At 43.3% G+C, this 14493-nt stretch overlaps 1 protein-coding gene across 1 annotated transcript in view; it reads right to left on the bottom strand.

Moving 5' to 3' along the window:
* Nucleotides 1–2174: 2174 nt before the first annotated feature.
* LOC115130712 (large neutral amino acids transporter small subunit 3-like) overlaps nt 2175–14493 on the bottom strand; it is a 33920-nt gene continuing 21601 nt past the window's right edge. The window contains exons 6-15 of the mRNA XM_029662107.2: nt 9120–9212; nt 8809–8942; nt 6932–7047; nt 6690–6836; nt 6277–6309; nt 3913–4042; nt 3692–3821; nt 3508–3581; nt 3311–3434; nt 2175–3216 (exon numbers count right to left, since the gene is read on the bottom strand). Of these exons, the coding sequence (XP_029517967.1) occupies nt 3025–3216; nt 3311–3434; nt 3508–3581; nt 3692–3821; nt 3913–4042; nt 6277–6309; nt 6690–6836; nt 6932–7047; nt 8809–8942; nt 9120–9212 (1173 nt within the window). The 3' untranslated portion in view covers nt 2175–3024. The remainder of the gene's footprint in view (nt 3217–3310; nt 3435–3507; nt 3582–3691; nt 3822–3912; nt 4043–6276; nt 6310–6689; nt 6837–6931; nt 7048–8808; nt 8943–9119; nt 9213–14493) is intronic.

Raw genomic sequence — 14493 nt, 5'->3', positions numbered from 1 at the left:
TATATATCAGCTACATGCCCCTGAGGAAAAGTGCTGTACACTTAAAAAAAGAAAAAAAAACATGGCTTTGCAGCCCATAGAAGTAGAAAGCCTCACACATTCTTTTTCTATGTTGTAGCCACCCTCGACATGGCGTTGGTTTCCCAGGTGAAGTTTGGTACAGTCTGTCGCTGTGGTTTTACATTCAATTCTATGGCAGGTACAAAAACAACATTTCAATCCCCCCTTTGTCACTCTATGGTAATGATTGACATTAACAGATGCATAATACAAAAGCCTCAAGACTATTTATATTGAGAACTTGTCTTTCAACATTAGACAGTGTTGTTACACATCTCTATGTGGAGCATTACACCATTACACATTTGCATGAGAAAAAAAACCTTCGCTCTACTTACATGGAGTGTACGAAACATTAGGAACACCTTCCTTAGAATGAGTTGCACGGCTCCCTTTTGCCCTCCGAACAGGCTCAATTCGCAAGCATTCCACAAGGATAATGGCCCATTGTTGACTTCAATGCTTCCCACAATTGTATCAAGTTGGTTGGATGTCCTTTGGGTGGTGGACCATTCTTGATTCACACGGGAAACTGTTGAGCGTGAAACCCTGCCGTGTTGCACTTCTTGACACAAACCAGTGAGCCTGGCACCTATTACCATACCCCGTTCAAAGGCACTTAAATATCTTTGCTTGCGCATTCACAATCTTTGTCTCAAGGCACAAATACTTATTTGACTTCTTTTACTTCTCCCCTTCATCTACACTGGCTGAAGTGGATTTAACAGGTGACATAGCTTTCACCTGGACACCGTCATGGAAAGTGTTCTTAATGATTTGTACACTCTACACTAACCGGGTAGAGAACACAGAAAGCATACATAATCAGAATAGCAGTTATAATCATGGCATTACAATGAAAACATTGGGTAAAAATAACAATCCCCTTTTTAACATGTCTGCATATAAAAGGTACAAACAGACAGTAAATACATATTGTTTTACAACACAAGTTCATTCATGGTCACAAAGCTGTAAAAGTATTTGACACATTGGATACATTACCATTGCATCTGTCTACTTTTCAAAATCAGTCTCAGCTTTGGGTGTCAAGTGTCACACTGTTTTCATGTTTTAAAACAAAATCTTGAAATGCGAGTACAGTGGAGAATGACCAATTTGACTCCACTTCGTCAATCTTTAAACAATCTAGGCATAGAATCTACGTTGTCTTTTGTCTGTATATGTTTATATCGTTTGAAAAATAAAACTATCATACCAAAAATAAAACATCTACATATTACATGGCTAATTCTGGCTTCCAGTTGAAGCTCGCATCCGCTACAAGACCATGGTGCTTGCCTACGGAGCTGTGAGGGGAACGGCACCTCAGTACCTCCAGGCTCTGATCAGGCCCTACACCCAAACAAGGGCACTGCGTTCATCCACCTCTGGCCTGCTCGCCTCCCTACCACTGAGGAAGTACAGTTCCCGCGCAGCCCAGTCAAAACTGTTCGCTGCTCTGGCCCCCCAATGGTGGAACAAACTCCCTCACGACGCCAGGACAGCGGAGTCAATCACCACCTTCCGGAGACACCTGAAACCCCACCTCTTTCAGGAATACCTAGGATAGGATAAAGTAATCCTTCTCACCCCCTTAAAAGATTTAGATGCACTATTGTAAAGTGGCTGTTCCACTGGATGTCTTAAGGTGAACGCACCAATTTGTAAGTCGCTCTGGATAAGAGCGTCTGCTAAATGACTTAAATGTAAAAAAATGTAAATGTAAATGTAATGAGTGATAATGACCAATGAAAAGACAAATCTACACACACGGTACACTCTCACACAGGCACACAAATGGGTCTTGGGTTGTAGAGAGACGGTTAGGGAATAGAAGAGGTAGTTAGTGTCTCTACAGTCAGTCTGTCTGTGAAAGAGAGTGAGCACGTGTGTGTCTGTATGCATGAGGGGCGGCAGGGTAGCCTAGTGGTTAAGAGCGTTGGACTAGTAACCGGAAGGTTGCGAGTTCAAACCCCCGAGCTGACAAGGTACAAATCTGTCGTTCTGCCCCTGAACAGGCAGTTAACCCACTGTTCTCAGGCCGTCATTGAAAATAAGAATGTGTTCTTAACTGACTTGCCTGGTTAAATAAAGGTAAAATTTTAAAAAAATTAAAAAATGTTAGTTTATGCGATAAGAAAAATATGATTGCAATACAAAAAGCAATGGCATAATATTTGGTATAACAAACTGTAGCATTCTCCCTGACTAGGTGTCTGATCTCACCCAAGCCGCGTAGTACAACCTTAACTATGCTATTCACATTTTCTTACATATCATTTTGATACATCCTACGTCTGTGACACTCAGCATATTTGATTAACCGAAACAGAAACACTATCGTTGTGTTGTTTCAGTAGAAGCTGCACAATTCATATCTGAATATCATTCTTTGGTGTCGTGTGTGTTCTTAGTCAACATGGATTGAGAAATATTAAAGGAGTAACATGCCCCTGAAGGGTCCTTCAAGTACCATAGAAGTCTTGGACTAGCCACACAGCAAATAAATCAACAACAAAAAAATTCTGATAACTTATCAAGACATTCCAATTCAAGCAACTCCATTGACTAGTATTTGACTTCAAGTCCTGACATGTTAGTGGATCATGATTGGAAGTTCCATGGTTTAGGGCTCTATTCAATCTGCATCGCTGAAGCGCTAGAAAAGTCATGGTCATTTCCGATTGAGCCGACATACGCAGCGTTTACCGTGAATGCAGTCTCCGCCAACGTGGGAACATTGCCTTTAAATTTCATTTGGGCTTAAGCGTTGAACTTCCACGATACAGATTGAATAAAGCCATGAGGCAACAAAAACAGCAATAATGCTAACAATGCAAAAAAAATAACATTTACTTGACGATATTGTGGTTAGTGATTGGGTGGATAATATGAACATTGATACAAATTATCCTACAGTTCCCAAAATCCTTAGCATTGCTCCAGAACCACTTCCTCCGCTTACTGGATGCTGTGACCATTGCTATGGTGTTTGAGGCCGTTGATCTCTGAGTGGTTGAGAGCCTCTCTCTCCTGGCTAGTGGCATTCTTGTCCTGAGCCTCCTTCTCCTGGATCAGGTGTCTGCGATGGTAGAAAAGGTATCCAGGCAACAAGAAGCCAGCCAATGAGAAGAGGATCATGCCCAGGTTGATCTGATAAAGGGACAGAGATATGGGAAGTTAGACAAGTGAGGGGTCTTGTACAGTATGGGTAACTGCACTGGAAAACTGAGCGTGTGTCTCTCACCCAGTAGGGATCTCCGTGCAGGGATCCCACCATGACGATGAAGAGGGGTTGCTGCAGCAGGGCGATCACAGCACTGATCATCGACTGCAGCCCAATCAGAGTTCCAAAGTGGTTAGAGGGGTATCTGAGAGAGAATGGGCAATGATTTCTCAAGTCAATTTCTGTATGTAAAGATGATGACGAAGTTGAGTACTTACACAGCAGCATACAGGCCTCCACAACAGGAGTGGATGAACCCTCTGACAATGGTGTGGAGGATGAAGGTCAGGATCTACAGAGAGAGGAAGAGGGAAGGAGTGTGTTGACATTTGGAGGTGGGGTAGTGTGTGCATTTGTGTGTGTTTGGTAACGAATGAACGAGAAAAACGTGTGTGTGTGTACCTGGAGCCGCAGGTTGTCTATCAGACAGCACACTCCGAACACCAGCAGTAGCAGATTGGTGAAGATGAAGGCTCTCATGGCATTAGTGATTTTCTGTATCTTCTTGTCTCTCGTCAGCCCGTCTGCTGGTCTGAGTGGGATTGGACAGGGGACAATGAGATAAGACATCTATATATCTACCTCTTACTTCCATTCAGCTTCCCCCTCTCTCTTTCTCACACCTCTTCTCTGTGTCTTTTCTGGTCTCGTCCACACAGTCCTTCATCCTCCAGTCCATAATGTAGCCAATCAGAGGACAGGTGACCAGACACAGCAGCTGCAGGGAGCCGAAGATGGACGAGTAGAAACTCACTGGAGAGAGAAGGGAACACACATTTAGACACCCTGTGAGAAAGACGCAGCGGTATGATTTTACACTGAGGAGGGAACAAGTCAGAACTGATTGTTCTTGCCCAGAGTAGGCTTTTTATTTGCAAGTGAAGATAATAATAGCCGGCGTACAAGTATTAACAGAAAGAAGAAAAACTGGAACAAAACTTTAAAACCCAGCAGCATGCAAACCTGTTCCCTGTCCTGTTCGACAAACAAGGAAGTGGCAGGTGCTTAAATACAAATGCAACAGCCAATGAGAACCAGTTTCACATCAGGATACTTGTATTTCAATATGCACATCCTCAGATGATAAACATGAATAACCTTAAGCAGACACATCAATAAAGGTTCTATCATTGCCTGAGCATAAATAATATAATTTTAACGGATAAGCTACTACCACATTACTCCCAATGAAAAACGTTGCGCTGGAACAGAACCCTCTTTCATCAGAGGACAACAAGGTAATCACTTACATTTTTGAAGATTCACCTTAATGTTTCACATGCTAAACGTGATCACGTTACAGAGGTAACTTCTGATTGTTACATACATGATAAGAAAGAGAACAATTTTACCGGGAGACGCACAACAATAGGTTTCGGTGCCAAACCAATTGCCGACGCTCCAAACTCAAACTCCTTAGGATATGAACTCAGCAACAAAATAAGTCCTCTCACTGTCAACTGTGTTGATTTTCAGCAAACGTAACATGTGTAAATATTGTATGAACATGACAAGATTCAACAACTGAGACATGAACTGAACAAGTTCCACAGACGTGACAAACAGAAATTGAATAATGTGTGTCCCTGAACAAAGGGGGGTTAAAATCAAAAGTAACAGTTCAGTTCCAGCTGCATTAAGTACTGCAGTGCATCTCCTCCTCATGGATTGCACCAGATTTGCCAGTTCTTGCTGTGAGATGTTACCCCACTCTTCCACCAAGGCACCTGCAAGTTCCCGGACATTTCTGGGTGGAATGGCCCTAGCCCTCACCCTTCGATCCAACAGGTCCCAGACGTGCTCAATGGGATTGAGATCCGGGCTCTTCGCTGGCCATGGCGGAACACTGACATTCCTGTCTTGCAGGAAATCACGCACAGAACTGGCTGGTGGCATTGTCATGCTGGAGGGTCATGTCAGGATAAGCCTGCAGTACCACATGAGGGAGGAGGATGTCTTCCCTGTAACGCACAGCGTTGAGATTGCCAGTAATGACAACAAGCTCAGTCCGATGATGCTGTGACACACCGCCCCAGACCATGACGGACCCTCCACCTTCAAATCGATCCCGCTCCATAGTACAGGCCTCTGTGTAACGTTCATTCCTTCGAAGATAAACGCGAATCCGACCATCACCATTGGTGAGACAAAACCGCGACTCGTTAGTGAAGAGCACTTTTTGCCAAACCTGTCTGGTCCAGGACGGTGGTTTTGTGCCCATAGGCGACGTTGCTGCCGCTAATGTCTGGTGAGGACCTGCCTTTACAACAGGCCTACAAGCCCTCAGTCCAGCCTCTCTCAGCCTATTGCGGACAGTCTGAGCACTGATGGAGGGATTGTGCGTTCCTGGTGTAACTCGGGCAGTTGTTTTTGCCATTCTGCACCTGCCCCGCAGGTGTGATGTTCGGATGTACCAATCCTGTGCAGGTGCTGTTACACATGGTCTGCCACTGCGAGGACGATCAGCTGTCCGTCCTGTCTCCCTGTAGTGCTGTCTTAGGCAGTACGGACATTGCAATTTATTGCCCTGGCCACATCTGCAGTCCTCATGCCTCCTTGCAGCATGCCTAAGGCACGTTCACGCAGATGAGCAGGGACCCTGGGCATCTTTCTTTTGGTGTTTTTCAGAGTCAGTAGAAAGGCCATTTTACTGTCCTAAGTTTTCATAACTGTGACCTTAATTGCCTACCGTCTGTAAGCTGCTAGTGTCTTAACGACTGCTCCACAGGTGCATGTTCATGAATTGTTTATGGTTCATTGAACAAGCATGGGAAACAGTGTTTAAACCCTTTACAATGAAGATCTTTGAGAGACAGGGTCCTGAAAAAGGGCCAATAAATACTGATTCTCATACACCGTAAGTCATTGTCAGTCTCTTGTTATTCATAATAGCTTTAGATCAAGTGATGGAGGACATGGGCTGATCATCACACACCCATACACACACACGACAAGGACGCGCACCTTCACCAGGAGACATTTCTCACCTTTCTCCTCTGCCTCGGCGATCAAAACAGAGGCTAAGGAAAGAAAGGACAGGACAACTTTATTAGAACACATTTACATGGAGGGAATCATGATAGTATGTTGGTTTGTCAGTGGACTGTCACGGCCTGGTTTGTCAGTGGACTGTCACGGCCTGGTTTGTCAGTGGACTGTCACGGCCTGGTTTTCAGTGGACTGTCACGGCCTGGTTTGTCAGTTGACTGTCAGTTAGTTTGGTTTATCAGTTGACTGTCACGGTCTGATTTGTCAGTTGACTGACACGGTATGGTGTGTCAGTTGACTGTCACGGTATGGTGTATCAGTTGACTGTCACGGTCTGTTGTGTCAGTTGACTGTCACGGTCTGGTTTGTCAGTACGTTGGTTGTCAGTAGGTGTGGTTTGTTTGTCACTCACAGTAAGGGTTGCCGTGGGTGACGAGGAACTCCAGCATCTTGTTCATGGCACCCATATAGAAAATGATCCTGAGCTGGGTCATCCCCATGGTAACCAAACTCCACAGGAAGATGGGCGAGAACACGGACCTACGGAATGGGATGGTGTCTGTGAGAGAGAGAGATGGGCAGACAGTTAATATGCGTATATGAGATGTAAATAAGGGCAACGTTCTGTTTTTCCGGTGTGTGTTCTTGACTCACTCTGTGTTACGGCTGGGAGTTTCTCAGTGGAGTGTTTCAGGTCTCCATTCTTTTGACTCAAACTCACCCCCACCCCCTTATGGTCTCCAGACACATCAGTCGACGCTAACTGCTTACTGAGGAGGAAAATAAAGAAAGTTGTTTATTTGCTTTCAGTATGGTAACATGATCATGTTTTCACTTACAATTGAAGTGGGAAGTTTACATACACTTAGGTTGTAGTCATTAAAAGTCGCTTTTCAACCACTCCACAAATGTCTTATTAACAAACTATAGTTTTGGCAAGTCGGTTAGGACATCTACTTTGTGCATGACACAAGTGATTTTTACAACAATTGTTTACAGACAGATTATTTCACTTGAAATTCACTGTATCACAATTCCTGTGGGTCAGAAGTTTACATACACTAAGGTGACTGTGCCTTTAAACAGCTCGGAAAATTCCAGAAAATGATGTCATGGCTTTAGAAGCTTCTGATAGGCTAATTGACATCATTTGAGTCAATTGGAGATGTACCTGTGGATCAATTTCAAGGCCTACCTTCAAACTACCTCTTTGCTTGACATCATGGGAAAATCAAAAGAAATCAGCCAAGACCTCAGAAAAAAAATTGTAGACCTCCACAAGTCTGGTTCACCCTTGCGAGCAATTTCCAAACGTCTGAAGGTACCACGTTCATCTGTACAAACAATAGTACGCAAGTATAAACACCACGTGACCACGCAGCCGTCATACCGCTCAGGAAGGAGACGCGTTCTGTCTCCTAGAGATGAACGTACAGTGGTGCGAAAAGTGCAAATCAATCCCAGAACAGCAGCAAAGGACCTTGTGAAGATGCTGGAGGAAACAGGTACAAAAGTATCTATATCTACTGTAAAACGAGTCCTATATTGACATAACCTGAAAGGCCGCTCAGCAAGGAGGAAGACACTGCTCCAAAACCGCCATAAAAATGCCAGACTACGGGTTGCAACTGCACATGGGGACAAAGATCATACTTTTTGGAGAAATGTCCTCTGGTCTGACGAAACAAAAATAGAACTGTTTGGTCATAATGACCATTGTTATGTTTGGAGGAAAAAGGGGGAGGCTTGCAAGCCGAAGAACACTATCTCAACCGTGAAGCACGGTTTGCTGCAGGAGGGCCTTCACAAAATAGATGGCATCATGAGGTAGGAAAATGATGTGGATATATTGAAGCAACATCTCAAGACATCAGTTAGGAAGTTAAAGCTTGGTCGCAAATGGGTCTTCCAAATGGACAACGACCCCAAGCATACTTCCAAAGTTGTGGCAAAATGGCTTAAGAACAACAAAGTCAAGGTATTGGAGTGGCCATCAAAGCCCTGACCTCAATCCCATAGAACATTTGTGGGTAGAACTGAAAAAGCGTGTGCGAGCAAGAAGGCCTACAAACCTGACTCAGTTACACCAGCTCTGTTACACCCAACTTATTGTGGGAAGCTTGTGGAAGGCTACCCAATATGTTTGACCCAAGTTAAACAATTTAAAGGCAATGCTACCAAATACTAATTGAGTGCATGTACACTTCTGACCCACTGGGAATGTGATGAAAGAAATAAAAGCTGAAATAAATCATTCTCTCTACTATTATTCTGATATTTCACATTCTTAAAATAAAGTGGTGATCCTAACTGACCTAAGACAGGGCTTTTTTTACTAGGATTAAATGTCAGGAATTGTACAAAAAAAAAACGAGCTTAAATGTATATGGCTAAGGTGTATGTAAACTTCTGACTTCAACTGTATCTATATTGTTCTAGCATTGTGGAAGTGTTATGGTAAAAATATAATAATAGCCATTCTTTTTTTTTGCTCTGACATTGTAGTAATGTTGTTTCAGTGTTGTACTGACATGTAGTCGACCTCGTCCGGCGTGGGCAAGGCCTCCCCTGGCCAGTTGAAGAAACAGTTGAGGAAGACGACGCCTGCTAGACCCGACCACACCCACATAATCACCCGGAACGACACGCCTGCATCATAGATCAGCTTAGAGAGGGAGAGAACATGGGGTGTTATTAGTATAGAAAAGCAGAGCTTACTTTGGACACTTCATTGACCTCTTCACGTAACATATGAAGGCTGAACATGTATTCTATTTGTATGAGTGATACGAGGCAACGGTCACAAATGTGTGTCCTTCTCTGACGACATCATCGTGTTTACCTTGACTCCAGGGAAGGTGACGGCAGAAGAGGCGTAGGAGCCAATCATCAGAGACATGATGGTGGAGGTCCGACTGCCAAACATGTTGGGTATCTGGAGGGAGAAAGGGGTGGGGAACAGGGGGTGGGGAACAGGGGATGAGGAAGAAAGAGAGAGGGATACATTCATGAACAGTCTCAAACATTGATCATTTGACCACAATCAATACATATTGATACAATAGGAGAACAGACACACTGCATTGGGAAAGTCTTGACTGAGTGCATTAGGAGTGCAGTAATGCAAGCTCACCAGCAGAGAGCACAAAGGTATTGAGTAAAATATAAGCCCAACACAGGTTTACTACAGTACAGTATCTACAGAACCACTTTGGCAGAGGAAGTTTTATCATACTGAAAAAACTTCTGATCATTTAATCAAGTTAATAATAGACATTTCATAGAGTCAGAAGGATTCAATCATTATTACCTACTTTTTTGAGACCCAATGATATTCATTCAGAGTACTGTTCATGAGCTGGGCCATTCTCAGCAGACTTTCTCTACTAGTCCACCATCCATCAGCCATGTGATTATCGACAATGCTCTGTACATGCTCTGGAATCATATGTGTTATCTCATAGTTTTGATGTCTTCACTATTATTCTACAATGTAGAAAATAGTAAAAATGAAGAAAAACCCTTGAATGAGTAGGTGTTCTAAAACGTTTGACCTGTAGTGCACATCAAACAAATGGTTTCCATGTGTTTGAGGCCATTCCATTCGCTCCACTCTGGCCATTATTAGGAGCCGTCTTGCCCTCAGCAGCCTCCACTGCCGGCAAGCACATGGTAAAAATGTTCCTGGCAGTGTTCCGACATGACACTGGACTAGTAAATAGACACCTGAAACCTGGTTCCTGGAAGGCAAATATTTCACATTCTGGCGCAGACAACATATATACCAGGATGATCCCTGGCGGATTTTTGGGAACGCTAGTGTCAGGGGCCATATGCTAAAAAAAACACAGAAGATTGTATCTCTTACAAATGTCAAAGTAAAGTTAGTATAGCCGTGTTAAATGCCCGCCTTGACGTTTGCCTGTAACTGTACAGCACAGTGAGACAGAGCGTCTTGGCTTCCGTGTGTGTGTGTGTGTGTGTCTGCAGGAGGCGATATTCCCACCGGTTCTCTGACAGGAGCCTAGAAAGCACACATTTAACGCATGTCCTTCAAGCACATGTGACTTCCCTTTTTGGCCAGCCAGGGTCCGTGGAAACACGTGAATTTAGGAGAGAGGAATGACCCAGCTGGTTTTACTGTCAGGTACATGGGAATTACTGGAAATGTTACACGGATATGAAAATACATTCTAGGATGGGTAGAAGAGCTGTGAAAAGTGTGTGATGACGAGTGACAAAGCAAATGTGTCTGAGAGAAACAAAGAGAAAGAGAGGGGGGAGAAAGATGGAGGAAGAGACTAAACAAATGTGTCTGAGAGAAACAAAGAGAAAGAGAGGGGGGAGAAAGATGGAGGGAGAGACAAAACAAATGTGTCTGAGAGAAACAAAGAGAAAGAGAGGGGGGAGAAAGATGGAGGGAGAGACAAAACAAATGTGTCTGAGAGAAACAAAGAGAAAGAGAGGGGGGAGAAAGATGGAGGAAGAGACTAAACAAATGTGTCTGAGAGAAACAAAGAGAAAGAGAGGGGGGAGAAAGATGGAGGGAGAGAAAAAAAATGTGTCTGAGAGAAACAAAGAGAAAGGGGGGGGGGGAAGATGGAGGGAGAGACAAAACAAATGTGTCTGAGAGAAACAAAGAGAAAGAGAGGGGGGGAAGATGGAGGGAGAGACAAAACAAATGTGTCTGAGAGAAACAAAGAGAAAGAGAGGAGGGAGAAAGATGGAGTGAGAGACAAAACATGTACTTGAGTCAATGTTAGGCTCCCTAAAGGAGAATATACAGCTGTAGGCCTCCTCTCTCTCTCTCCAGAGTTTACAGGAAGCACTGAACCATGGCTGATTAGTAGTCTCATCCTCTCTCTCGAAGGGCTCAGACACACCAATAGTGTTTGCCTGCCGAGAGTACTTTTCGAACTGAGTGCAAACCGGTCTTACATGTAGAATCGCACAAAAAATGGCAGATTTGAGTACGGATAAACACCTGAATTGGATCACAGCGACATGCTTTACATGACATCAGAGCTCTGACAGCCATTCTGAACTTGGGTACCTCGTGCGACAAAAGTTGTCCCCATCCCTCCCACTAATTAGTGGTGTCACGATACCAGATTTTCCGTCACAAAAATGGAAACACAAAGCAGACTTCACTCTATGGTCCTTTAAAACCTACTTTTATAAAATAGTGTGTGCAATAGCTTGCAAAAATAAACAAATGTTACTCTTGGTGACAATATAAGGCTTAGTGACAACACTACTGCTAGTGATAATTAGGAAACTTTTGCCAATGTTTTGTTGTCTGTGTGAGGGAAATGCTGTAGATTAAGGGGACTATGTATTTTGTTAAGATGAGTCCATATCATAGAACTTGTCATATACAGTGTCAACATTTATGATCACTATGTTTGATGTACAGTTACAAGATGACATGGCGTCATACCCTGGGTTGTTCTGAACAGACTGAGCACATGTTTGTCTGTTGTGAAGAAGAATCGCAGCAGCACAAGCACCTGAATGCACACGAGTCCTTTCTATGCTCACCAGAATTACAATCTGTTTCTCTGAACGACATTGTGAAAGCCTAACACCGTAATATCATATGTTATAACATAGCTAGTCATGTTGGCTTTAGAACAAGCTATCAAATGATTCCCACCTGACCGAGATTGCGTAAAACAACAGTAATTGTGTGAAGGCAGGGATGCAGGTTTTTGTTCAAACCAAAACTACTACAAGTGTGCTTGCTCTAGTTCCTCAACTACACAGCAAGGAGAGCTAAAACAAAAAAGGTTAAAAAAAAAAACTTATCATTCAAGACCCCTTGACTCATAAAAGTACATTGAAATTACTATGTAATTTTTGTCTTACGTTGCACCTACCCCACATTTTCCAAGAATATGCTTATCATGTTACTGAATGTATCAGAGTACTTTCAGATTTCCTGTAAATATAAAATGCACATCAAATCAACAATGTTTCGATTAAGCCTTGTGTCAGGTGAACTGTTGACCTTCTGCAGAAATCTTTGGGTACCTTTCACCAGCTCTGTGCCTCGATACAAACCTGTCTCGGCACTCTACGGACAATTCCTTTGACCTTGCGACTTGTTTTTTTTTCTCTGACATGCACTGTCAACTGTGGGACCTTACATAGACAGGTGTGTGCCTTTCCAAATCATGTCCAATCAATGTAATTTACCACCGGTGGACTCCAGTCAAGTTGTAGAAACAGCTCAAGGATGACCAATGGAAACAGGATGCACCTGAGTGCAATTTCGTGTCTCATTGCAAAGGGATTGAATACTTAAGTAAATAAGGTATTTCTGTTTTTTATTTTAATACAATTTCTTAACCTGTTTTTGCTTGTGTGTAGATTGATTAATTATTATATACAATTGAAGTCGGAAGTTTACATAAACCTTAGCCAAATACATTTAAACTCAGTTTTTCACAATTACTGACATTTTATCCTAGTAAAAATTCCTTGTCGTAGCATTCTTTAAAATGTTTAACTTGGGTCAAACGTTTCAGGTAGCCTTCCACAAGCTTCCCACAATAAGTTGGGTGAATTTTGGCCCATTCCTCCTGACAGATCTGGTGTAACTGAGTCAGGCTTGTAGGCCTCCTTGCTCGCACATGCTTTTTCAGTTCTGCCCACACATTTTCTATAGGATTGAGGTCAGGGCTTTGTGATGGCCACTCCAATACCTTGACTTTTGTCCTTAAGCCATTTTGCCACAACTTTGGAAGTATGCTTGGGGTCATTGTCCATTTGGAAGACCCATTTGCGAACAAGCTTTAACTTCCTGACTGATGTCTTGAGATGTTGCTTCAATATATCCACATCATTTTCCTACCTCATGATGCCATCTATTTTGTGAAGTGCACCAGTCCCTCCTGCAGCAAAGCACCCCCACAACATGATGCTGCCACCCCCGTGCTTCACGGTTGGGAATGTGTTCTTCGGCTTGCAAGCCTCCACCTTTTTCCTCCAAACATAACGATGGTCATTATGGCCAAACAGTTCTATTTTTGTTTCACCAGACCAGAGGACATTTCTCCAAAAAGTACGATCTTTGTCCCCATGTGCAGTTGCAAACCGTAGTCTGGCTTTTTTTATAGCGGTTTTGGAGCAGTGTCTTCTTCCTTGCTGAGCTGCCTTTCAGGTTATGACGATATAGCGGTATGACGGCTGCGTGGTCCCATGGTGTTTATACTTGCGTACTATTGTTTGTACAGATGAACGTGGTACCTTCAGGCGTTTGGAAATTGCTCCCAAGGTTGAAGGTTGGTAGAACAAGGTGTCTGCATTTGAAATAGAAAAGTGAAACTTTACAAGCAAGCAAGCAGTGTACCTTTACAATCTAATGTCCCTAAATCAATTGAATGTCTTTAAATAAATTGAATGTCCTAAATCAAGCCGCATGACATGACATCTATCTACCCACGATGCTGAGAATATGTGGTCTGAATCCAATGTAGGTTTTGTCTGTGTTGTTCACAATAAAACAGAGCTAAGCGTTAAATGTTGAATGGCAATCCCCTGGGATCGACTAGAAAAACAATGGCATAAGGATAGAATGGAGAGTTTGTTCAACAAACCAAACTGAAGTGACCTCCCTCATCAGGACCAAAACATTACAACCACAACAACATGGGCAGTGTTGCCACTACAACCACTCAAAGAGAAGGGCTGTCTATGTCTGCGTGTGTCCTTGTGCCCCAGTGCTGACATAAGTTCTAAGAGACAAATGGAGAGGAGTGAATGTCAATTAAGTGTGTGTGTGTGTGTGTGTGTGTGTGTGTGTGTGTGTGTTATATATATATATATAAAGCCATGCCACTGAGAAGGGGTGGGGTGGCAGGAGGACACAACTCATGCCGAACAGTGTGTGCATTCTCCCTGGGTTTATTAGAGTTTGTGGCAAACTATGTGGGAGGCACTAGGGTTGTGTGTACAACAGAGAGCGAAAGGACAAACTGTCGTTTGACGTGTGTGACAGCATGCAGCAGGTATTCATTTGTGAGCGTGATTGAAGGGGTGTGTGAATGTTTTGGATTGAGTGTTACAGTAAATATACCTACACGAAGAGGTGGCTTAACTGGTCTGTCGTCTAAAGCCAGGAGAAAGGTCAGAGGTTACAGGATTGCCTGAGGTCAACAGTACCTGACTAGACCTCTCTCAGTCTGCATTGTGATTTTGTCTATGTGTTCCCC

The sequence above is a fragment of the Oncorhynchus nerka genome, linkage group LG6 (genome assembly GCF_034236695.1).
Source record: "Oncorhynchus nerka isolate Pitt River linkage group LG6, Oner_Uvic_2.0, whole genome shotgun sequence".
Taxonomy (NCBI): domain Eukaryota; kingdom Metazoa; phylum Chordata; class Actinopteri; order Salmoniformes; family Salmonidae; genus Oncorhynchus; species Oncorhynchus nerka.
This window is presented reverse-complemented; position numbering and strand designations above follow the sequence as displayed.